This window comes from Mustelus asterias, chromosome 8 (genome assembly GCF_964213995.1).
Source record: "Mustelus asterias chromosome 8, sMusAst1.hap1.1, whole genome shotgun sequence".
NCBI classification, from domain to species: domain Eukaryota; kingdom Metazoa; phylum Chordata; class Chondrichthyes; order Carcharhiniformes; family Triakidae; genus Mustelus; species Mustelus asterias.
In genome coordinates this window covers 127,608,235-127,633,118 of record NC_135808.1, presented here as the reverse complement: position 1 = coordinate 127,633,118, position 24,884 = coordinate 127,608,235, and the positions used below count along the sequence as shown (strand labels likewise).

Sequence of the window (24,884 nt, the reverse complement as noted above, 5' to 3'; positions counted from 1 at the left end):
TAAGGATGAGATTTCTAAATTCTTGGAAGTGCAGGGTCGGATTAAGACAAGTCAGCATGGATTTAGTAAGGGGAGGTCGTGCCTGACAAACCTGTTAGAGTTCTTTGAAGAGATAACAAATAGGTTAGACCAAGGAGAGCCAATGGATGTTATCTATCTTGACTTCCAAAAGGCCTTTGACAAGGTGCCTCACGGGAGACTGCTGAGTAAAATAAGGGCCCATGGTATTCGAGGCAAGGTACTAACATGGATTGACGATTGGCTGTCAGACAGAAGGCAGAGAGTTGGGATAAAAGGTTCTTTCTCAGAATGGCAACCGGTGACAAGTGGTGTCCCGCAGGGTTCAGTGTTGGGGCCACAGCTGTTCTCTTTATATATTAACGATCTAGATGACGGGACTGGGAGCATTCTGGCCAAGTTTGCCGATGATACAAAGATAGGTGGAGGGGCAGGTAGTATTGAGGAGGTGGGGAGGCTGCAGAAAGATTTAGACAGTTTAGGAGAGTGGTCCAAGAAGTGGCTGATGAAATTCAACGTGGGCAAGTGCGAGGTCGTACACTTTGGAAAAAAGAATAGAGGCATGGACTATTTTCTAAACGGTGACAAAATTCATAATGCTAAAGTGCAAAGGGACTTGGGAGTCCTAGTCCAGGATTCTCTAAAGGTAAACTTGCAGGTTGAGTCTGTAATTAAGAAAGCAAATGTAATGTTGTCATTTATCTCAAGAGGCTTGGAATACAAAAGCAGGGATGTACTTCTGAGGCTTTATAAAGCACTGGTTAGGCCCCATTTGGAGTACTGTGAGCAATTTTGGGCCCCACACCTCAGGAAGGACATACTGGCACTGGAGCGGGTCCAGCGGAGATTCACACGGATGATCCCAGGAATGGTAGGCCTGACATACGATGAACGTCTGAGGATCGTGGGATTATATTCATTGGAGTTTAGGAGGTTGAGGGGAGATCTGATAGAAACTTACAAGATAATGAACGGCTTAGATAGGATGGACGTAGGGAAGTTGTTTCCATTAACAGGGGAGACTAGGACGCGGGGGCACAGCCTTAGAATAAAAGGGAGTCACTTTAGAACAGAGATGAGGAGAAATTTCTTCAGCCAGAGAGTGGTGGGTCTGTGGAATTCATTGCCACAGAGGGCTGTGGAGGCCGAGACGTTGAGCGTCTTCAAGACAGAAATTGATAAATTCTTGATTTCTCGAGGAATTAAGGGCTATGGGGAGAGAGCGGGTAAATGGAGTTGAAATCAACCATGATTGAATGGTGGAGTGGACTCGATGGGCCGAATGGCCTTACTTCCGCTCCTATGTCTTATGGTCTTATGGTCTTATATTCGTCCTTCAGGCATATATGGACTCAACGTCCAACAGATTACATTTGACAATCCACTTAATTACCTTGTTTCTCTCAATTATTTTAATTAACAATTTTAATTGCACAAAGAGGAAACACAAATGCCCAAATTCACACAATTATTATCTGCAAAAATATTCCTTTCACAATGAATTTGCTTTCGTTTGCTTGACTTCGCTTTGAAGTCTGGTGGCTCACTTCAGGATGGTAAATATACATGACCATTTGGACAACACACAGCTCTTTCCACTTTTCACACCGCAACACTCACGTACCTCTGATTCACTGCCAATACCATATTCTGTGTCTGACTCAGAACCATCAAGAGGATCCAGCGGTGAAAGCTTCCTTAGAGTCTTAGGGTGAAATTTTCCCCCCAAAAATGTCATTTTGGGCGAGACAATTGGTGTGATTCGCACGCCAGTGTGAAACCGATCGCAATTTTCCCCACGCTTGGTAATTTTTTGAGAGAGTGGTGAGTTTTGCACAGTTTTGAGAGGGGTGGGCCTAAACATACCGGTAGAGTCACAGAGATTTACAGCATGGAAACAGGCCCTTCGGCCCACTTGTCCATGCCGCCCCTTTTTTTAAACCCCTAAACTAGCCCCAATTGCCCGCCTTTGGCCCATATTCCTCTATACTCATCTTACCCATGTAACTGTCTAAACGCTTTTTAAAAGACAAAATTTGTCTCCCCTCTCACCTTAAACCTATGCCCTCTAGTTTTAGACTCGCCTACCTTTGGGAAAAGATATTGACTGGCTGATCTATGCCCCTCATTATTTTATAGACCCCTGTAAGATCACCCCTAAACCTCCTACGCTCCAGAGAAAAAAGTCCCAGCCTATCCAGCCTCTCTTTATAACTGAAACCATCAAGTCCCAGTAGCATCCTAGTAAATCTCTTCTGCACTCATTCTAGTTTAATAATATCCTTTCTATAATAGGGTGACCAGAACTGTACACAGTATTCCAAGTATGGCCTTTCCAATGTCTTGTACAACTTCAACAAGACGTCCCAATTCCTGTATTCAATGTTCTGACCAATGAAACCAAGCATGCTGAATGTCTTCTTCACCACTCTGTCCACCTGTGACTCCACTTTCAAGGAACTATGAACCTGAAACCCTTCGATCTCTTTGTTCTATAACTCTCCCCAACGCTCTACCATTAACGGAGTAAGTCCTGCCCTGGTTCAATCTACCAAAATGCACAGGCCTCCAGTTTGAAAAACAACCCTCGACAACCACACTCTGTCTTCTGTCATCAAACCAATTTTGCATCCATTTGGCTACCTCACCCTGGATCCCGTGAGATCGTAATGCGACGATCTAGTAAGCCTGGCTTCACTAGGGTGGCTAGGTGCAATTTTGAAAGGGCACCCCAATCTCAACTTGAATTTGAGGACCCTCCCACCTCCACCAACATCGGGGACACCCTCTGCCCCCTCTCATTGAAGGGATGTTTACCCAACCTCTCCCCAACAAAGATCACTGGCATTGCCTTCATGACTCTTCATTAACCCCGGCCATCCATCCATGCCCCGGCATCCTGGCAATGCCAAAATGGTTGACAGGCCTTTGATATTCTTTTCTGGGTTCTTCAGTTCGTGCATCAGCTGTGGTTCAGATAGATGACTGGTGACTGGGTTCTACATTTCTGCTAATATTACCGTCTGAACAGTCTGGAGTCTTCCAATTTTCACCACTTCGGTGTGTGGGTTAAATCCAAGGCCATGTTTCTCTCCCCCTCCCTCCCCCTGTCCTTTCTGGCACTGTCAGATACTGCGAAAACTTGGATTGTGCAAGCAGTCAATTTGGAAGCAGTACGTGCAGTCGTTGAATATTGACGTAAGACTGACATGCGCTCTATCTTTCGCTTTGATTTTAAAGAAACGATTAGAGGAGCTGCTCCTTAAATACCCTCCTGAAGAAGTGGAAACACGACGCTGGCAGAAGATAGCTGACAAGCTCGGCAACCGAACCGCCAAGCAGGTAACTTCAAACTGGAGTTTTGAAGATCTTAACTGTAAACTTAAACTAACTTCCAACAATGTTTTTGTGGTCGCGCGGCAGAGCACGATACATGGCGGTTGAGCGCAAGTCCAAACGTGGTGGAGCACGAGTCCAAGCTCGTATTGAAGTGACTGCAGAGCAGTGGTGCAGTTGAGCTCTGGCTGTTGACCCTCGGGAGTTGAAGAGTGAGGAGGTCTTCATTGTCCTCCCTCGTACGTAGTTTGCTTCAAGTATAGAATGCAATTACTCTCACCTGCCGAGTAATTGTATAGCCTTGCGATTACTCCAGTTTTATTGTCTCTCATGATTTTAAATGTAATTTTAGGGCAGTCTGTAAATGTCCATTATTACAAAAGTCACAATTGGTAATGTATCCACGCTTTTTGACTTCAAGAGTTACCTAGTTGTTTCCCTTACAGCCCCTAGGATCTGTGTGTAAATATATAATCCATATTTTCATTTAATTCACACATGAAGTTGATATGATACTAAAAGATCTCAGTGTAGCGATTCCTTGTGGATGCCGCAGCACAGTTGTTAATGTTACTGAATTAATAACCCAGAGATCTTCAATTCAAATGCTACCGTGAATTTGAATTCAGTAAATGCAATGCGTTTGTGGCTTGGCGCCCAATGAAAAGGCCACGAAAACAGCTGGATTGTTGCTGAATACTAATGGATTCACCACCCTTCAGGGCACAGAGGCTGCATCCTCTGCTCTGGCTTTCTGACTTCACACCCATGCTACATGATTGATTCTTCTTCATCTTGTGCAGTAGCCCCGTGACGCATCCTTCTCTGTTGCATTTAGACTCTCCTTGGCTATCACTTCAATAGAATGTTTTCTTTGTGGAATAATACATCTAAAGATCTGCAATTAATAGCCATTTTTAAGTGGACAATGCTATTTTGAGGAAGAGCACAGGAGTTCTCTGGTGCCCTGGCCAATATTTATCCCTCAACCAGCATCACGAAAACAGATTATCTGGTCATTATCATATTCCTTTACGTGGGCTTTTGCTGCGCATTATAACTGTGACTATAAAGCTATTCTCAGTAATGATGACCATTAAACTATTGCTGGTTGGCGGCACGGTGGCACAGTGGTTAGCACTGCTGTCTCACAGTGCTAGGGACCCGGGTTCAATTCCTGGCTTGGGTCACTGTGTGGAGTCTGCACCTTCTCCCTGTATCTGCGTGGGTTTCCTCCATGTCCTCCGGTTTCCTCCCACAGTCCGAAAGACGGGCTGGTTAGGTGCATTTGCCGTGCTAAATTCGCCCTCGCTGTACACGAACAGGCGCCGGAGTGTGGCGACTAGGGGATTTTCACAGTAACTTCATTGCCGTGTTAATGTAAGCCTACTTGTGACTGATAAATAAAACTTTAAAGAATAAAATCCCTACATTGCAGAAGGAGGCCATTTGGCCCATCGCATCCGCACCGACTCTCTCTGACAGAGTAACTTACCCAAGCCCTCCCCCCCACCCTACACATTTACCATGGCTAATCCATCTCACCTACACATCTTTGGACACGAAGTGGCAATTTAGCATGGCCAATCCACCTAACTTGTACTGTACTTCAAAGGTAACTTTAAACTTAACATTGACTGTAAAACACTTTCGGATGTCCTGAGGTCATGGAAGTTATTAAATGGAAGCTGATGAATGTTGGATGGATCATGTTTTTGCACGTGATAACCATGGACGTGAACTTTCCATTTATACAGCAGGGGCAAGCAGAAAAGCACGAATCCTGAGTTTGATGAACAGTCACGCCTGAAACTTTAGCTTGTCTTTTTTTCCCCATCAGTATGAATTGTTCTGTCATCCTAGTTATTTTGTGCATCTCTTTTCACCCAGGTTGCCAGCAGGGTGCAGAAGTATTTCATTAAATTAGCTAAAGCTGGGATCCCCATTCCGGGCAGAACTCCGAACCTGTACCTGCATTCGAAAAAGGTATTGTGCACAAGACTGAGCTGATAACGAGTGCCGATCTTCCCCTGCTCTCATTACTATCAATTTGTTTTTACACGATTTGTCCTTCTCCATCTTCTTGAGTTTGTCGTAGCAATGTGAATCAACACATGCTATTGCTGCATTGACCCACTAGAAGGTGTCCTTACACAGTGCAAGTAAGGAATTGAGGTACTCTCTGGGTTATCTGCTCTGGATCGGGCGTACTCGGCCCAGGAACTGTGATGAGCTTTCGGGGGTGTCCGGCAAATCATCTTTCAAGAATAACATCTAACAATCCAGTTACGTGATTTAGAAATTCTTCTGTGCTATTCCTGGCACTCACCTGGGTGCACATTTCGGAATATTGCGCACTTCCCAATATAGGAAGGAGCGCAGGAGAACAGTGGGACTCCACCCCTCTCCTGTCCAAAGTCCATTAGTGACAGTTAGCAGCAGATTTTACTGCCAGGCCACGGAGCATTCGCTCTCCTGCTGCTGTGATCAATTTGGGCATGTGAAGCAACAGATTATTTTGTTGGGTATTTTTTATTTATTTATTCATTCGTGGGACATGGGTGTCACTGGCTGGGCCAGCATTTATTGCCCATCCCTGGTTGCCCTTGGAAGGCAGTTGACAGCCAACCACATTTCTGTGGCTCTGGATTCACATGTAGGCCAGACCAGGTAAAGATGGCAGATTTCCTTCCCTAAAGGACTTTAGTGAACCAGATGGGTTTTTCCGATAATCAACAATGGTTTCATGGTCATCAGTAGATTCTTAATTCCAGATATTTTTTATTGAATTCAAATTCTACCAGCTGCCGTGGTGGGATTCGAACTTGGGTCCCCAGAGCACGAGCTGAGTTTCTGGATTAATAGTCTAGCGATAATACCACTAGGCATTGCCTCCTCCATAAATAAGGAGCAACACTGAGGAGATGGCTCCATCTGAACTGGGATGGAACCTGTGACCTTGCAAAAAGGATAAACAGGGAGGTGGCAAAGGCTTGAAACCAGTAAGATGCAATGAGGGATCTACAAGAACGTACGCAACCTAATTGTAAACAAAACAGTGCAGGAGTGTAGGAAAGAATAAAGTAACAGAGAATCTTGATGGCAAGGGAATAAATAGAGATATAGAACAGATAGTTAAACTGGCCGAACGCAACACTTAGTGTTTGCAATAAAACAGGAGAGCTGGAGGCAATCTTGCACTGGGTAAACCAGGCATTGTAGCAATTACTGACTTATTGCTACAAAAAAAATCAGGACTCAGAATTCAACATTGCAGGGTATGTTATATGTAGAAAATATAGAAAGAGTTAAAGATGGTGTGGAGTCACTATACTCATGAGGGATAACATAATGGCAATAGAAAAAGTGTCACAGCTATCAATAGGACAAAAATAGAATCCATATGGATAGACAAAGATAATAAAGGATCAATCACTAATATTTGTAGTCTACAGACCACCTAATAGTGGAAGGGAGATGGAGCAAGAATTATGGGGGGCAAAAAAACTACCCTGATACTAATTGGACAGAAGAGGCAAGTAAGAGGAATAATAGAACGGTGTACCTATGATGTGTACAGAACTCCCAACTTAACAAGGGAAGATTCACCTTTGGGTCGAGTGCTGGGGAATGAATCAGAGCAAATAAGACAAGTAAAGTTGACAATAATGTACACTTTAAGGTGAGAAAGTAGTTCAATGCTGATAAATGTCAAATAGATTTTGCTAGGAAGAACGGGGAGGTCCTTTACTGCTTGACTGATGCAAGTCCAGATGGGGTAGAGAAACCAGGGGGATTAGGGAACCAGTATGCCAAGCACCAATCATTAGAAGCTTAGAAAGACCATTTTTTTAAAAAAGCAAAACATGCATTAGGCTTTATTTATGTAGGATAGAGTTGGCAAATAAGGCGGTTAAGCTAAAGCTGTGTTGTACCTTGGTTAGACCACACTTGGCGAATTATGTGCATCTCTGGTTGCCATATTATAAAAAGGATAGAGACACCAGAGAGGGTGATTTACGGGGATTGGACCAGAAATGCATAGGAATACAAATCAGGAAAGGAATGACAGACTGGGTCTCTTGGAAAAAAGAAGGCTGAGTGGTGACTAAATAGAGGTCTTTAAAATTATGAAAGGTTTTGATAGAGTGGATGCAGAGAGAATGTTTCCTCTTGTGGAGAAAAGTATAATTAGAGGCCATCAAAATACGATAGTCCCCAAGAAATCCAATTGGGAATCCAGAAGAAACTTCTTTCCCCAAAGAGTGGTCAGAATATGGAGCTCCTATCACAAGGAGTCGTTGAAGTGAATAGAATAGTTGCATTTAAAGGGGAAACTAGATAAACGTATGAGGGAGAAGCTAATATGATGACAGATTAAGACGAGGAACGATGGGAAAAAGCTCAAGAGCATGAACACCAACATAGACTGGTTGAGCTAAATGTCCTCTTTCTGTACCATCAGTTCTGTGTGTGTTGTTAATAACCCAGCTGATGTTAAATGCTAGGTTATTCCAAATTCCTGAGAGGCATTTTGGAATGTGGTTTCTAACTATATTTTTGCAATTTGGTATAATGTGAGGAAAGAGATGAAAACCAGTGAAGAAAGTTTAAGTCTTGTTGCAATAATTCAACAAAACAAACGTTTATTAATCAGTAAAACGCACAACTACAAACGCAACAATAAAAAATACACTTAACTACAATATTGGCTAGACAATATCATTAAATCGACCCTTCTACTTTCCTAAACTCAGAGCTGAACCTCCCCAAACAACATCCCATAGGTTTTAACACGATGAACAAAATCCATCAATAATTACTACATTTGGCACTTGCCTCTCTTCTGGGAATTTCTTGTGGTCCAGAATACCAACAACTGGCGTTTCAATAGGACTTCCCAGGCAATGACCTGATTGGGAATGAATGCAGTTTCCGGCTGTGCGTGGCTCGATTTTGAACCAACCCAGCTCTCCTTCACTTGTAAGATGAGCACTGACACTGACAGCGCTTTTTCTTCTGATTTTTCCTACCTGAACTACTTGTCTTAGAGGTCCTCTTGTTGACGTATCTCACATGAGCTCACCCTTTATGAATGCAAGTGCAAAATTCACCCTCATTCTCTCCTTTGAGCTGAAGTTTATTTACTTATTAGTCACAAGTAAGGCTTACATTAACACTGCAATGAAGTTACTGTGAAATTGCCCGAATCGCCGCACTCCAGCGCCTGTCCGGGTCAATGCACCTAATGAGCACATCTTGCAGACTGTGGGAGGAAACCAGAGCACCCGGAGGAAACCCACGCAGACACGGGGAGAACATGCAAACTTCACGCAGACAATGACCCAAGCCGGGAATTGAACCCGGGTCTCTAGTGCTGTGAGGCAGCAGTGCTAAGCACTGTGCCACCGTACTGCCCCTTTTATCACCTGTGCTTTTAATTCCTGCACTTCTAGGCCCTATTGTTAGCCACTTTGCTCAGGTAAATATCTACATACAATGTAGGCTAATCTGCATGTCAAGATCCTCAGTTCATTTGTCTCCTTAACCAATTCCCTTTCATTTGATTCCTTAATTTTAATTTCATCACATCTTCTTGACAGTCATTCCACCTTTTTGGAGATCTTACTACCAGCAGATTTGCTGCTTGTTTTAGCATCTCTCTTGAGCCACTCACTACCAACAAGATTCACGTTGAACGAAACAAAAATAATAAGCACGTGCTTAATTATGTTACTAATTTTTATGTAATGAAAGCACTTGTGTTACAAGAGCTCATGGAATTTTTATAACACAGTGGTTAGCACTGCTGCCTCACAGCGCTAGAGACCTGGGTTCAATTCCCAGCTTGGGTCACTGTCTGTGTGGGACAAAGAACAATACAGCACAGGAACAGGCCCTTCGGCCCTCCAAGCCCGCACCGCTCCCTGGTCCAAACTAGATCATTCTTTTGTATCCCTCCATTCCTACTCCGTTCATGTGGCTATCTAGATAAGTCTTAAACGTTCCCAGTGTGTCCGCCTCCACCACCTTGCCCGGCAGCGCATTCCAGGCCCCCACCACCCTCTGTGTAAAATACGTCCTTCTGATATCCGTGTTAAACCTCCTCTCTCTCTCTCTCTCTCTCTCTCTCTCTTCCCCCCTCCCCCCCCCCCCCCCCTGTTCACCCTATCTATGCCTTTCATAATTTTAAACACCTCTATTAGGTCACCCCTCATCCTCCATCTTTCCAGTGAGAACAACCCCAGTTTACCCAATCTCTTCTCATAACTAAGCCCTTCCATACCAGGCAACATCCTGGTAAACCTCCTCTGTACTCTCTCTGAAGCCTCCACGTCCTTCTGGTAGTGTGGCGACCAGAACTGGGCGCAGTATTCCAAATGCGGCCAGACCAACGTTCTATACAACTGCAACATCAGACCCCAACTTTTATACTCTATGCCCCGTCCTATAAAGGCAAGCATGCCATATGCCTTATTCACTACCTTCTCCACCTGTGACGTCACCTTCAAGGATCTGTGGACTTGCACACCCAGGTCCCTCTGCGTATCTACACCCTTTATGGTTCTGCCATTTATCGTATAGCTCCCCCCTACGTTAGTTCTACCAAAATGCATCACTTCGCATTTATCTGGATTGAGCTCCATCTGCCATTTCTTTGCCCAAATTTCCAGCCTATCTATATCCTTCTGTAGCCTCTGACAATGTTCCTCACTATCTGCAAATCCAGCCATTTTTGTGTCGTCCGCAAACTTACTGATCACCCCAGTTACACCTTCTTCCAGATCGTTTATATAAATCACAGACAGCAGAGGTCCCAATACAGAGCCCTGCGGAACACCACTAGTCACAGGCATCCAGCCAGAAAAAGACCCTTCCACTACCACCCTCTGTCTTCTATGACCAAGCCAGTTCTCCACCCATCTAGCCACCTCCCCCTTTATCCCATGAGATCCAACCTTTTGCACCAACCTACCATGAGGGACTTTGTCAAACGCTTTACTAAAGTCCATATAGACAACATCCACGGCCCTTCCCTCGTCAACCATTCTGGTCACTTCTTCAAAAAACTCCACCAGGCTAGTGAGGCATGACCTCCCTCTCACAAAACCGTGCTGACTATCGTTAATGAGTTTATTCCTTTCTAAATGTGCATACATCCTATCTCTAAGAATCCTCTCCAACAACTTCCCTACCACGGACATCAAGCTCACCGGCCTATAATTTCCCGGGTTATCCTTCATACCCTTCTTAAATAACGGGACCACATTAGCTATCCTCCAATCCTCTGGGACCTCACCTGTGTCGATGGTAGTCATGATGTGGAGATGGCGGCGTTGGACTGGGGTAAGCACAGTAAGAAGTCTCACAACACCAGGTTAAAGTCCAACAGGTTTATTTGGTAGCAAATACCATAAGCTTTCGGAGCGCTGCCCCTTCATCACATGGAGTGGATATCCACTCCATCTGACGAAGGGGCAGCGCTCCGAAAGCTTATGGTATTTGCTACCAAATAAACCCGTTGGACTTTAACCTGGTGTTGTGAGACTTCTTACTGACCTCATCTGTGTCCAGTGACGAGACAAAAATTTGCATCAGAGGCCCAGCGATTTCATCTCTCGTCTCCCTGACCAGCCTTGGATAGATTCCATCAGGCCCTGGGGATGTGTCAGTCTTTATATTCCCTAAAAAACCTAATACTTCCTCCCTTGTAATGGAGATTTTCTCTAACGGGTCAACACTCCCCTCCGAGACACTCCCAGTCAACATGTCCCTCTCCTTTGTGAATACCGACGCAAAGTATTCATTTAGGATCGCCCCTACTTCTTGGGGCTCTAAGCATAATTCCCCACTTTTGTCCCTGAGAGGTCCGATTTTTTTCCCTGACAACCCTTTTGTTCCTAATGTATGAATAAAATGCCTTGGGATTCTCCTTAATCCTGTCTGCCAAGGACATTTCGTGACCCCTTTTTGCCCTTCTAATTCCTCGTTTGAGTTCTTTCCTACTTTCTTTGTATTCCTCCAGAGCTCCCTCCGTTTTTAGCTGCCTGGACCTAATGTATGCCACTCTTTTTGACCAATCCCTCAATTTCCCTGGTTATCCACGGTTCTCGAATCCTACCCTTCCTATCCTTTTTTACAGGCACATGTCTATCCTGAAGCCCTAACAACTGTTCCTTAAAAGACTCCCACATGCCAGATGTGGATTTACCCTCAAACAGCCCCTCCCAATCAACAGCTGCCAATTTCTGCATAATCCCACTAAAGTCAGCCTTCCCCCAATCCAACACCTTACCCTTGGGACACCACTCATCCTTTTCCATCACTATCCTAAAGCTAACAGAATTTTGGTCACTATTTGCCACATGTTCCCCTACCGAAACTTTGAAGACCTGACCGGGCTCATTCCCCAGTGCGAGGTCCAGTATAGCCCCCTCTCTAGTCGGGCTATCTACATATTGATCCAAAGAACCTTCCTGTACGCATTTTACAAATTCCTCCCCATTCAGACTCCCAGCCCTATGCGATTTCCAGTCTATACCAGGGAATTTGAAGTCTCCCACTACAATAACCCTACTTTTCCTGCACCTATCCATTATCTCCTGACATATCCGTTCTTCCACTTCCCTTGGGCTGTTGGGGGGCCTCTAGTATACCCCCAACATAGTGACTGTGCCCTTCCTGTTTCTGAGCTCCACCCACAGTGACTCGTTACATGACCCCTCTGAATTGTCCTCCCTCTGCACCGCTGTAATATGCTCTCTAACTAATACTGCTACTCCCCCACCTCTTTTGGCCCCTCCTCTGTCTCGCCTAAAACACTTGTACCCCAGAATATTCAGTTGCCAGTCCTGTCCCTGTTTCAACCAAGTCTCTGTCACCGCAACCACATCTAAATTCCTCGTAAGCATTAAGGCCCTAAGTTCGTCTATCTTACCTGCTACGCTCCTTGCATTGAAGTAGATGCACTCCAGACCTCCAGGCCCAGTGAGGTCATCCTCGCCCAGAGTGCTCTTCTTCTTTGCCAGCCTTGTCCTGGCCCCAAGCTCGTCCCCAGCCTCTACATTCTCCCCGTGAGGCCCAGGCCCAGTGAGGTCATCCTCCCCCAGAGTGCTCTTCTTCTTTGCCAGCCTTGTCCTGGCCCCAAGCTCGTCCCCAGCCTCTACATTCTCCCCCTGTCTACGTGGGTTTCCTCCGGGTGCTCTGGTTTCCTCCCACAGTCCAAAGATGCGCGGGTTAGGTGGATTGGCCATGCTAAATTGCCCCATTGTGTCAGGGGGCTAGCTAGGGTAAATGCATGGGGTTATGGGGATAAGGGCCTGGATGGGATTGTGGTCGATGCAGACTCGATGGGCCTTATGGCCTCCTTCTGCACTGTCGGATTCTATGATTTTATAACACGGTGGAATGAGCCTCAGAAACAAGAAGTTTGCAAAACCCTGCTCTAGATCACCGACTAAAGACCGTCTAATGGGAGAAACTGTGTGTCACAGTCAGTTACAAGATTTATTTTTTGTCATTTTTGAGACTCCGACCTTGGTTGTTTTTAAATTTATTGTTATGTGAAATGAATCCTTTTGCATTAATCTCCTGCAATATTTTATTGCTGGACATTATTGAATAGAAGTAAAGAAATGCATGGATTTTTCTGTACTCCTGACACACACCATAAAACAGATTGGCATCTTGTCACTGTAACAGATGAAATGAGCACAGTCGCTGGCGCTGAAGTGAATTATACAAATGATTCGCATGGGTGCTCAAATGCGACATAATTCAGATTTGGCTGTTATTTATACAAACCCTATTGTAGATGATAAAGGATTTAATTTTTTCATTCTGACTAAGTCAATAATCCGGTAATTCTCTGTGTAAGCATTGTTTGAAATTTATGGTTCCTTTATGCTATTGCTACTGATGACAGTGTTGTAATGTAACGGAGGAGGGTGCTGCTGTCTCCACGGGCCATGTGGAACCAAACTAAAGAGCTGCATTGAGAAACGCCAAGCTTGCAGGTGGCAAATTGAACGCCTTTGCGTGATTGCGTCCACGTAAGGATTGAACATTCTCATTTCCTTCTCAGCTTCTGCAGGTGGAGTGGAATCCACCCCAGTACCCCAAAGTAAACTGCTCGGGTTAAACAGCCCCAGGAAGCTACAAAGCCTACCAATGTTTGAAGTTGCACCAATTCAGATGATTTGGGAGCACAAAATAGAGGGGACTTGAGAATGCATTGTGCTGTGATGATCTGGAATCCACTACTTAAAAAAGACAAACGAGAGAGAGAGAGAGAATACGTCATAGAGGTTTACAGCATGGAAACAGGCCCTTTGGCCCAACTTGTCCGTGCCGCCCTTTTTTTTAAACCCCTAAGCTAGTCCCAATTGCCTGCATTTGGCCCATATCCCTCTATACCCACCTTACCCATGTAACTGTCTAAACGTTTTTTAAAAGACAAAATTGTACCCGCCTCTACTACTACCTCTGGCAGCTTGTTCCAGCCACTCACCACCCTCTGTGTGAAAAAATTGCCCCCCTGGACCCTTTTGTACCTCTCCCCTCTCACCTTAAACCTATGCCCTCTAGTTTTAGACTCCTCTCCCTTTGGGAAAAGATATTGACTTTCTATAAATAATGCTCCTCATTATTTTATAGACCTCTATAAGATCACCCCTCAGCCTCCTATGCTCCAAGGGAAAAAGTCACAGTCTATCCAGCCTCTCCTTATAACTCAAACCATCAAGTCCCGGTAGCATCCTTTTAAATCTCTTCTGCACTCTTTCTTTAATACGGTGACCAGAACTGTACACAGTATTCCAAGTGTGGCCTTACCAATGTCTTGTACAACTTCAACAAGACGTTCCAACTCCTGTATTCAATGTTCTGACCAATGAAACCAAACATGCCGAATGTCTTCTTCACCACTCTGTCTACCTGTGACTCCATTTTCAAGAAGCTATGAACCTGTACCCCTAGATCTCTTTGTTCTGTAACTCTCCCCAATGTCCTACCATTAACTGAGTAAGTCCTGCCCTGGTCCAATCTACCGAAATGCTTCACTTCGCATTTATCAAAATTAAACTCCATCTGCCATTCGTCAGCACATTGGCCCAATTGATCAAGATCCCGTTGCAATCTGAGATAACCTTCTTCACTGTCCACCATGCCACCAATCTTGGTGTCATCTGTAAACTTAGGTCATATGGCCCTTCGAGCCTGCACCGCCATTCAGTGCATTCGTAGTGATTTTGGGTTTCAACTCCACTTCCTTGCCTGTTCCTCTCATCCCTTGATTCTTTGAAAGATCAAATATCTCTCTATCCCAGTCTTAAATATATTAAATAGATGAAACCCATCTGGTTACATAAGAACATAACTAGGAGCAGGAGTAGGCCATCTGGCCCCTCAAGCTTCTCCGCCATTCAATAAGATCATGGCTGATCTTTTCGTGGACTCGGCTCCACTTACCCGCCCGCTCACCCTAACCCTTAATTCCATGAATGGTTCACGAATTAGGGAAGGAAATCTGCCGTCCTTATGCGGTCTGGCCTACGTGTGGCTCCAGAGCCACAGCAATGTGGTTGACTCTCAACTGCCCTCCAAGGGCATCTCGGGATGGGCAATAAATGCCAACGACGCCCATGTCCCACGCATGAAAAAAAATTCAGTGATGGAGCATCCACTGCATTCTGGGGCTCACAACCCTTTGAGTGAAGTAATTTTTCCAAATTTTTTGAGGTGGGGAAACTTTTACTTTTGCACCAAAATTTCTAGCTCGATCTTGAGTTGAGCAATGCCCATCCTTCAATAATTAACTGCACAGCGTTGTACATTTATATGTTTATTTAGTATATCCTTTAGATAAATAAGCTTCAAATTGCAAACATCGAATAGAAATAAGTTTGGATGGGAACTAATTTGATGCAGCTCCTGGAGTGATGGTGCTTCTTTGGAATAATGATGTTTCTGAGAAATGTGAAGAACATTTCAGGGAGGGATGTCGTACATGGTATAATCTTGATTATCTTCTAATAGAAATTGTTTAGAACAGAATTATATAGGTCAAGAGATGATCAAGGCAATTCCGTACTGGAGGATAGAAATCAGCCTGGCATCTTGTTCCAGCACTTTGTTTTCATTAACATCTTATTCCTGATGTCTTATTCAATGAGTCATCACTGTAAAGTGGACTTTGGCTGAGGGCGAGAGAGGGACACAGCTGTGGTTTCCCCCTATCGCCTACCCTAGTGTGTAGCCTGATAAGGCTATGGAGGCGATAGCCTAGTGGTATTATCGCTTGACGATTAACCTAGAAACTCAGCGAATGTTCTGGGGACCCGGGTTCGAATCCCACCACGGCAGATGGTGGAATTTGAATTCAATAAAAAATATCTGGAATTAAGAATCTACTGATGACTATGAAACCATTATCGATTGTCGGAAAACCCCATCTGGTTCGCTAATGTCCTTTTGGGAAAGAATTAGATGAATTGGCCATGTGAATTGGCCAAATTCTCCCACAGTGTACCCAAAGCCTTTGGCTTTGATCTTTGTGTCGTCATTGTCTACAGGAACAGTGCCAGAAGACTGGAGGATAGCAAATGTTGTCCCCTTGTTCAAGAAGGGGAGTAGGGACAACCCTGGTAATTATAGACCGGTGAGCCTTACTTCTGTTGTGGGCAAAGTATTGGAAAGGATTATAAGAGATAGGATTTATAATCACCTAGAAAGGAATAATTTGATTAGGGATAGTCAGCACGGTTTTGTGAAGGGTAGGTCGTGCCTCACAAACCTTATTGAGTTCTTTGAGAAGGTGACCAAAGAGGTGGATGAGGGTAAAGCGGTTGATGTGGTGTATATGGATTTCAGCAAAGCGTTTGATAAGGTTCCCCATGGTAAGCTTTTGCAGAAAATACGGACACATGGGATTGAGGGTGATTTAGTAGTTTGGATCAGGAATTGGCTAGCTGTAAGAAAACAGAGGATGGTGGTTGATGGGAAATATTCACCCTGGAGTTCAGTTACTAGTGGTGTACCGCAAGGATCTGTTTTGGGGCCAGTGCTGTTTGTCATTTTTATTAATGACCTGGATAAGGGCGTAGAAGGATGGATTAGTAAATTTGCGGATGACACTAAAGTCGGTGGAGTTGTAGACAGTGCAGAAGGATGTTGCAGATTACAGAGAGACATAGATAAGCTGCAGAGCTGGACTGAGAGGTGGCAAATGGAGTTCAATGCGGAAAAGTGTGAGGTGATTCACTTTGGAAGGAGTACCAGGCATACAGAATACTGGGCTAATGGTAAGATACTTGGTAGTGTGGATGAACAGAGGGATCTGGGTGTCCGTGTGCATAGATCCCTGAAAGTTGGCACCCAGGTTGATAGGGTTGTTAAGAAGGCGTACAGTGTGTTAGCTTTCATTGGTAGAGGGATTGAGTTTCGGAGCCAGGAGGTCATGCTGCAACTGTACAAAACTCTGGTGCGGCCGCACTTGGAGTATTGCGTACAGTTCTGGTCGCCGCATTATAGGAAAGATGTGGAAGTGTTGGAAAGGATGCAGAGGAGATTTACCAGGATGTTGCCTGGTATGGTGGGAAAATCGTATGAGGAAAGGCTGAGGGGCTTGAGGTTGTTTTCGTTAGAGAGAAGAAGGTTAAGAGGAGACTTAATGGAGGCATACAAGATAATCAGAGGATTAGATAGGGTGGATAGTGAGAGCCTTTTTCCTCGGATGGTGATGGCTAACATGAGGGGACCTCGCTGTCCACGGGGAGGGTGCCAGAGGACTGGAGAGTGGCAAATGTTGTTCCTCTGTTTAAGAAAGGGAATAGAAATGTCCCTGGTAATTATAGACCGGTTAGTCTGACTTCGGTGGTTGGTAAATTGATGGAAAAGGTCCTTAGGGATGGGATTTACGACCATTTAGAAAGATGCGGATTAATCCGGGATAGTCAGCACGGATTTGTGAAGGGCAAGTCGTGCCTCACAAATTTGATAGAATTTTTTGAGGAGGTAACTAGGTGTGTTGATGAAGGTAGGGCGGTTGATGTCATATACATGGATTTTAGTAAGGCGTTTGATAAGGTCCCCCATGGTCGGCTTATGATGAAAGTAAGGAGGTGTGGGATAGAGGGAAAGTTGGCCGATTGGATAGGTAACTGGCTATCTGATCGAAGACAGAGGGTGGTGGTGGATGGAAAATTTTCGGATTGGAGGCAGGTTGCTAGCGGAGTGCCGCAGGGATCGGTGCTTGGTCCTCTGCTCTTTGTGATTTTTATTAATGACTTAGAGGAGGGGGCTGAAGGGTGGATCAGTAAATTTGCTGATGACACCAAGATTGGTGGAGTAGTGGATGAGGTGGAGGGGTGTTGTAGGCTGCAAAGAGACATAGATAGGATGCAAAGCTGGGCTGAAAAATGGCAAATGGAGTTTAACCCTGATAAATGTGAGGTGATTCATTTTGGTAGGACTAATTTAAATGTGGATTACAGGTTCAAAGGTAGGGTTCTGAAGACTGTGGAGGAACAGAGAGATCTTGGGGTCCATATCCACAGATCTCTAAAGGTTGCCAGTCAAGTGGATAGAGCTGTGAAGAAGGCATATAGTGTGTTAGCTTTTATTAACAGGGGGTTGGAGTTTAAGAGCCGTGGGGTTATGCTGCAACTGTACAGGACCTTGGTGAGACCGCATTTGGAATATTGCGTGCAGTTCTGGTCACCTCACTATAAGAAGGATGTGGAAGCGCTGGAAAGAGTGCAGAGGAGATTTACCAGGATGCTGCCTGGTTTGGAGGGTAGGTCTTATGAGGAAAGGTCGAGGGAGCTGGGGCTGTTCTCTCTGGAGCGGAGGAGATTGAGGGGAGACTTAATAGAGGTTTATAAAATGATGAAGGGGATAGATCGAGTGAACGTTCAAAGACTATTTCCTCGGGTGGATGGAGCTATTACAAGGGGGCATAACTATAGGGTTCGTGGTGGGAGATATAGGAAGGATATCAGAGGTAGGTTCTTCACGCAGAGAGTGGTTGGGGTGTGGAATGGACTGCCTGCAGTGATAGTGGAGTCAGACACTTTAGGAACATTTAAGCGGTTATTGGATAGGCACATGGAGCACACCAGGATGGTAGGGAGTGGGATAGCTTGATCTTGGTTTCAGATGAAGGTCGGCACAACATCGTGGGCCGAAGGGCCTGTTCTGTGCTGTACTGTTCTATGTTCTATGTTCTATAGCTTTAAATTGAGGGGTGAGAGATATAGGACAGATGTTAGAGGTAGGTTCTTTACTCAGAGAGTAATAAGAGCGTGGAATGCCCTGCCTGCAGCAGTAGTGGACTCGTCAACATTAAGAGCATTCAAATGGTTATTGGATAAACATATGGATAATATTGGAATAGTGTAGATTAGAGGGGCTTTAGATTGGTTCCACTGGTCGGCGCAACATCGAGGGCTGAAGGGCCTGTACTGCGCTGTAATGTTCTATGTTCAAACAGGCGCCGGTGTGTGGCGACTAGGGGATTTTCGCAGTAACTTCATTGCAGTGTTAATGTAAGCCTACTTGTGACTAATAAATCAACTTTAAACTTTAAATCTGCCGTCCTTACCTGGTCTGGCCTACATGAGGTTCCAGAGTCACAGCAATGTGGTTGACTCTCAGTTGCCCTCAGGCAACTAGGGATGGGCAATAAATGCTGGCCAGCCAGTGACGCCCATGTCCCACGAATGAATAAAAACAAAAGTAAGAATATCTTACCACTCAGGATCGCAGATGAATAATGGCCACTTTCTGGTTGTCGGAAGTGTGTAACAAGTTTACATTAAGAGACTTGCTTCGAAATACTTGGAGAAAACTGGCAAAAGAAAAGAAAAACTCTCTTTTAGGTTATCATTGAGCAGTCCTCCTCATTACATGCAATACCTCTCCACTGAGCACATCAGCATATTGTCCTATAAGACATAGGAGCAGAATTAGGCCACTCGGCCCATCGAGTCTGCTCCGCCATTCAACCATGGCTGAAATTCCCATTCTCCTGCCTTTTCCCAATAACTCCTGATCCCCTTGAAGTTGGGTATACAAGAACCTATACTTGTAGTCTCCACACCTATTATAAACCCCTTCCTCATTTTTCCTTTGCATTCCCACTTTAATTCCATATTTGTTCTTAATTTATTTGCTTTTTATTCACATCTCTTTCATGCTCCATGTAATTTATTAAATTATTTAATTTACTATATCTTCGTCCCCATTGAATATCTTGTTTGTCAGCACACTGCCTCTGCCTATGAGAAACTCACTGTATCAACATCATTGCTCCAATTCTTGTGAATATCTTTTTTTTTTAAAAAGGATAAATAAGCTTGATTAAAATGCAGGTTATTGTTTTGACTGTAGCCAGGGACTGACATGGCTTTAAAGGCGGGATGTGTTGTTTTGACAAACATAACTGATATTGAAAATGTTCCCTATTTTTTTTATATCGAAGGGTAACCTGCATGCCGTGATTGTGGTGTGCTCAGTCTGGTCCTGATTGGAATGGAATGCATTATAACAAGAGTGTTGATGCAGCACCTCCTTTATAGTCTTGTTACCAGCCCAGTTGTTACTCCTGGAATGACCTTGATTTACTTCACTCTTGTCTCAATACTAGCATAGAATCTATGGCATGGAGACAGGCCCTTTGGTCCAAACTGGTCCATGCCGACCAAAAGGCCCAACTAAGCTAACCCCATTTGCCTGCATTTGGCCCATATCCCTCTAAACCCTTCCTATCCATGTATCATTCCAAATACCTTTTTAAATGTTGTCAATGTCCCTGCCTCAACCACTTCCTCCTTTTGCTCACTCCACACACGTACCACCCTCTGTGTAAAGAAAGTTGCTCCTCAGGTTAATTTTTTCCCCTCTTAAACCTATGCTCTCCGGTTCTCGATTCCCCAACCCTGGGAAAATGACTGAGTGCATTCACCTTATCCATGCCTCTCATGATCTTATACACCTCTATAAGATCGCCGCTCAGTCTCCTGCGCTGCAAAGAAAGAAGTCCTAGCCTGTCCAATCTCTCCCGATAACTCAGTCCCTTGAGCTCTCGAGCACTAGCACTCGAGTAGTTCTGAGGAAGTGCTGGAATTTTGCAGGCAATTTTCAGATAACACATCCTGCCTTTCAGATGGGTAAAAACATTTCCATTTAAAGTGAAAGGAATTTCCTGGTTAGCTCTCTAAACAATGATACCAAAGATACATTATCAGGACATTCATTTGTTTTCTCTGTGCAAATTTACAGTCGCAATTGTTTACATACCTTTGATGTACCTTTGATGTACAGTCACTTGTTAATTAAAGGTTGCAAAGGCTTTCATTTGTTCTGAGGATGTAGTAATGCACTATTTAAATGTAACTTCTCGAAGAATCTCGGCCTTTTGGCTAAGATCAAGGGTAGTTTTGACATCCAGCACTTGGTTGAAGTCATGAGGCTACACTAAGGCTTCATTTAAAGCAATTTTTTAAAGTGGCATCTCGGCCTTTTGGCTAAGATGCAAATGAGATTAAGCCTTGAAGAAGGTGCAATGCCTGCTCCAATCAGCTTGGATCATGTAGATCAAGTCTAAGGCAGGAAGTGAGAGGCCTGTCTTGTCAGCTTGGATCTGGAATGACTCACTTGCTGAGACTTTGATTGGATTGAATTGGATATATAAACAAAAAAAAAATTCTCTCAGGATCTTCTGTTATGCTGTCAGTCTAGTAAATGTTTAAAGGGGTAATTGCTGGAAACATTCAGGCCAGCCGGCATCTGTAGAGCGAACTGGCAAGTTATTGCTTCAGGTGACTAGGAGAGGCCCAGACCTGAATGATAGATTGTCTGGCTTCTCTCATAGACATGGACTGACCTGTTGAGTGTTTCCAACATTCTCTGTTCTTGAAGCTGGATTAATGATACTAAATTTGTGGGGGTTTTCTCCCCTTTTTAAAACTTCAGTCTTCAAATAGGCGGCAGCACCCTCTCAACAAACATCTCTTCCGGCCTTCCACCTTCATGACGTCACACGAGCCTCCCGTCTACATGGATGACGAAGATGACCGAAGCAGTTTCTATGGTAGTCAGCTCGATGCAGCCGCAGATGAAGAGGTCTCGGTAAGTTCCCCTCGAAGCCGGATGGCCCTGAATTTGCTGGAGCGGGGTATCTTGCGCTTGGCTCTGTTTGTTAGAATTTCCTCCCTTTATCTCGGGCCTATGCTGCAAAATGCTGGTAACAGGGGCACTTGGGACTTGGTGTAACGATGGGGCCAGCTGCATATCCATCTCCTTAACCAGCGGGACATAAAAGCAGAGAAGGAAGCCGGAAGGACAGAATTATACAAAATGGCTGAGCAGGCTCGAGGAGCCGAGTGACCTGCTTAATTCGTATGTTTGTATCATAGAATCCCTACAGTGCAGAAGGAGGCCATTCGGCCCAGCGAGTCTGCACCGACCACAATCCCACCCAGGCCCTATCCCCATAACCCCATGCATTTACCCTGCTAATCCCCCTGACACCAAGGGTCAATTTAGCATGGCCAATCAATCTAACCTGCACATCTTTCAGACTTTCAGAAGGAAACTGGAGCACCCGGAGGAAACCCACGCAGACACGGGGAGAACGTGCAAACTCCGCACAGACAGCGACCAGAGGCTGGGTCCCTGGCGCTGGTAGCCACCATGCTACCCCATATGTAGGTGGTTCGGAGGTTTACTGGAGTGAATTATAGTTAGGGTCAGGTACAAAAAGAGAATAAAGAGAGGGGGAGAAATGGTGAAAGAGGAAAAAGAGACAGTGGCAAAGTAAGAATTTTAATTTTACATTTTGTAAATCTCTTAACTATTCACTATCAGTAGGAGTGAAAATCCAAAGTTTGGGTTGCAACCTTTTTGGGCCGGAAAGATTGATTGGCCATTTCAGGAGCCAAAATCTCCTCATAAAAAGATACCAGGCTTACTGCGCTGAGTTTAATTGGCAATTAATGGAGAGATGCAGCAACTTCATTAACTCACGGGGGGTTTGATGGTGAGAAACTGTTCATGAGGTGAAGTGAACAAATTGTCCAGCAACTTTTGGCAATTGACAATTAAAGGAGCATCCCTTCCTCCCCACAAGTTGCTGCGTGGTGTACATCTTCACAAGTAGAATTTACCACTTCACACGGTGCTCGGATCGGGTTCCTTCCAATTATTCCCAGTAAATGTTTCAATTTTAAGGAAGGCACCTTTAAAGCTTGTTGTCTTTAATTACTGAAGTTTTTATTGTATAAGATTTATTACTCAATGTTTCACTTAATATATCTCTGTTGCTGATTGCCCAGTCAACTGAGACTATATCAATGATTGAAGAAAGGAGCCTTTCTCTGTGTTCCTCAGATATGTTGCCTTTTAATCATAGAATCTTACAGTGCAGAAGAGGCCCTTCGGCCCATCAATTCTGCACCAACACATTAGAAACAACCGAACTTCCACCTAATCCCATCTGCCAGCACTTGGTCCACAGCCTTGAGTGTTATGATGTGCCAAGTGCTCATCCAGGCACTTTTTAAAGGACGTGGGGCAACCCGCCTCCACCACCCTCCCAGGCAGCGCATTCCAGACCGTCACCAGCCTCTGGGTAAAAATGTTTTTCCTCACATCCCCCCTAAACCCCCTGCCCCTCACCTCGAACCTATGTCCCCTTGTGACTGACCCTTCAACTAAGGAGAACAGCTCTGCTCCTTATCCATTCTGTCCATCTCCCTCATAATCATCAGACTTCTGAGTGGACCTACCTCGCATTAAGTTGATCTTTCTCTACACCCTAGCTATGACTGTAACACTACATTCTGCACTCTCTCATTTCCTTCTCTATGAACGGTATGCTTTGTACAGCATGCAAGAAACAATACTTTCACTGTATGCTAATACATGTGACAGTAATAAATCAAATCAAATCTTGTACACCTGGATCAGTTCGCCCCCTCAGCCTTCTCTGCTCCAATGAAAACAACCCAAGCCTATGCCACATTTCTCCATAACTTAAATGTTTGTATGTGACTATGTTCATGGATGTGTGTATACATATATATATTATAATATATATATATACTCTTTCACAGCGCATGTAACCACCATGCAAATGCAATTCCCCAAAACCCTTCCTTTCACCTTTAATGACTGTTTTAAATTGACAACTGTTTGCTGATTCCCTAACTGAATGAATTAGTCTTTTTCTTCCCCTATTCACTTCATCAAAACCCAGCACAATTTACAAACTAATTTCTCCTTTTAGCTTCTGTGTTCCTCTGTAGATAGCCCTTCAACAATTTTCTCCTCATAATCTACAGATCCCTAGCTTTAATACCAGCCGCAGTTAATCTACATTGTCTGTTTTCCATTGCTTTAATGTCCTTTCTATAATTAGACACAGCGCTCTCTCTAATTCTGATCTAACTTGTGTCTTGTGTCAGTTTATCATTACTTCTTTGTCCTCAGACTGTGCCCCTGTTTAGAAAACCGGAGCTTTTTTCACCAAGTTTCCTCTGTCAGAAATTAAATAAAGAGAACATTTATTTTTTTTTAAATATAGTGTGTACAATGCCTTCAATTCTTTAACTGCAGCCTCACAGTCAGTTTTGTTTTTGTCTCTGTTTCTTGGAAGAAGGTTCCAGAAACATTGCGCAACATTCGAGCACTGTAATCACTTTGATTTCAAAGCTGTTTTTGTTACATTGAACTTTCAAAGTCTGTTGTCCGTGTCAACTAGGCAACTGTTTGATATCGTTCGCTTTGGTGCAATCTCTCTGGCAATCCAGAGAGGGTCTCCTGCTGTGCATCAGGATATAAAATAAGCTGACATGACCTTCACTTTTCCCTTAGTCTTTTAAAAAATGTTGTGAAATGATAAATCATATTAGTTTTTATTGCAAAGCAGCTGTACTGAATGTACTTCATAACTCGCTGCACTTTGATTTTAGACTCGGAAAGATGAAAGCTTTGACCATATATAGCTGCACATAACCCAGCAACCCATTAGCTAAAACTTAAAATTATTCATCTTTATCCCACTTTCCGGATCTGATTTTTTTTTTGCGATTTCCCTGGGGGATATGAAATATGGTTCTGTTTTTACCTGCAACTATCAATTCATTGAATCCCCGCAGTGCAAAGGAGGCCATTCAGCCCATTGAGTCAGCGCCGACTCTCTGACAGAGTGTCTCACCCAGACCCCCCGCCCCTGACCGATCCCTGTATCCCCACACATTTATCATGGCTAATCCATCTAACCTGCACATCTTTTGAATGCTAAGGGGCAATTTAGCATGACCAATGCACCAAACCCACACATCTTTGGGGTGTGGGAGGAAACTGGAGCACCCGGAGGAAACCCACGCAGACACTGGGGGGAGGATGTGCCAGCTGGGTGCCTGGTGCTGTGAGGCAGCAGTGTTAACCACTGTGCCACCGTGCTGGCCCCATTATTTAATCCACTTGCCCATTCTTTCTGCTTGAGTCAGGATTGAGACTTTCGGCAG

At 44.4% G+C, this 24,884-nt stretch overlaps 1 protein-coding gene across 2 annotated transcripts in view; it reads left to right on the top strand.

Moving 5' to 3' along the window:
* zzz3 (zinc finger, ZZ-type containing 3) overlaps positions 1–24,884 on the top strand; it is a 132,171-nt gene that overhangs the window by 99,074 nt on the left and 8,213 nt on the right. For both annotated transcript variants that reach the window (XM_078218944.1, XM_078218945.1), the window contains 3 exons: positions 3,259–3,360; positions 5,245–5,340; positions 21,328–21,483. In XM_078218944.1, coding sequence (XP_078075070.1) covers positions 3,259–3,360; positions 5,245–5,340; positions 21,328–21,483 — 354 coding nt within the window. The remainder of the gene's footprint in view (positions 1–3,258; positions 3,361–5,244; positions 5,341–21,327; positions 21,484–24,884) is intronic.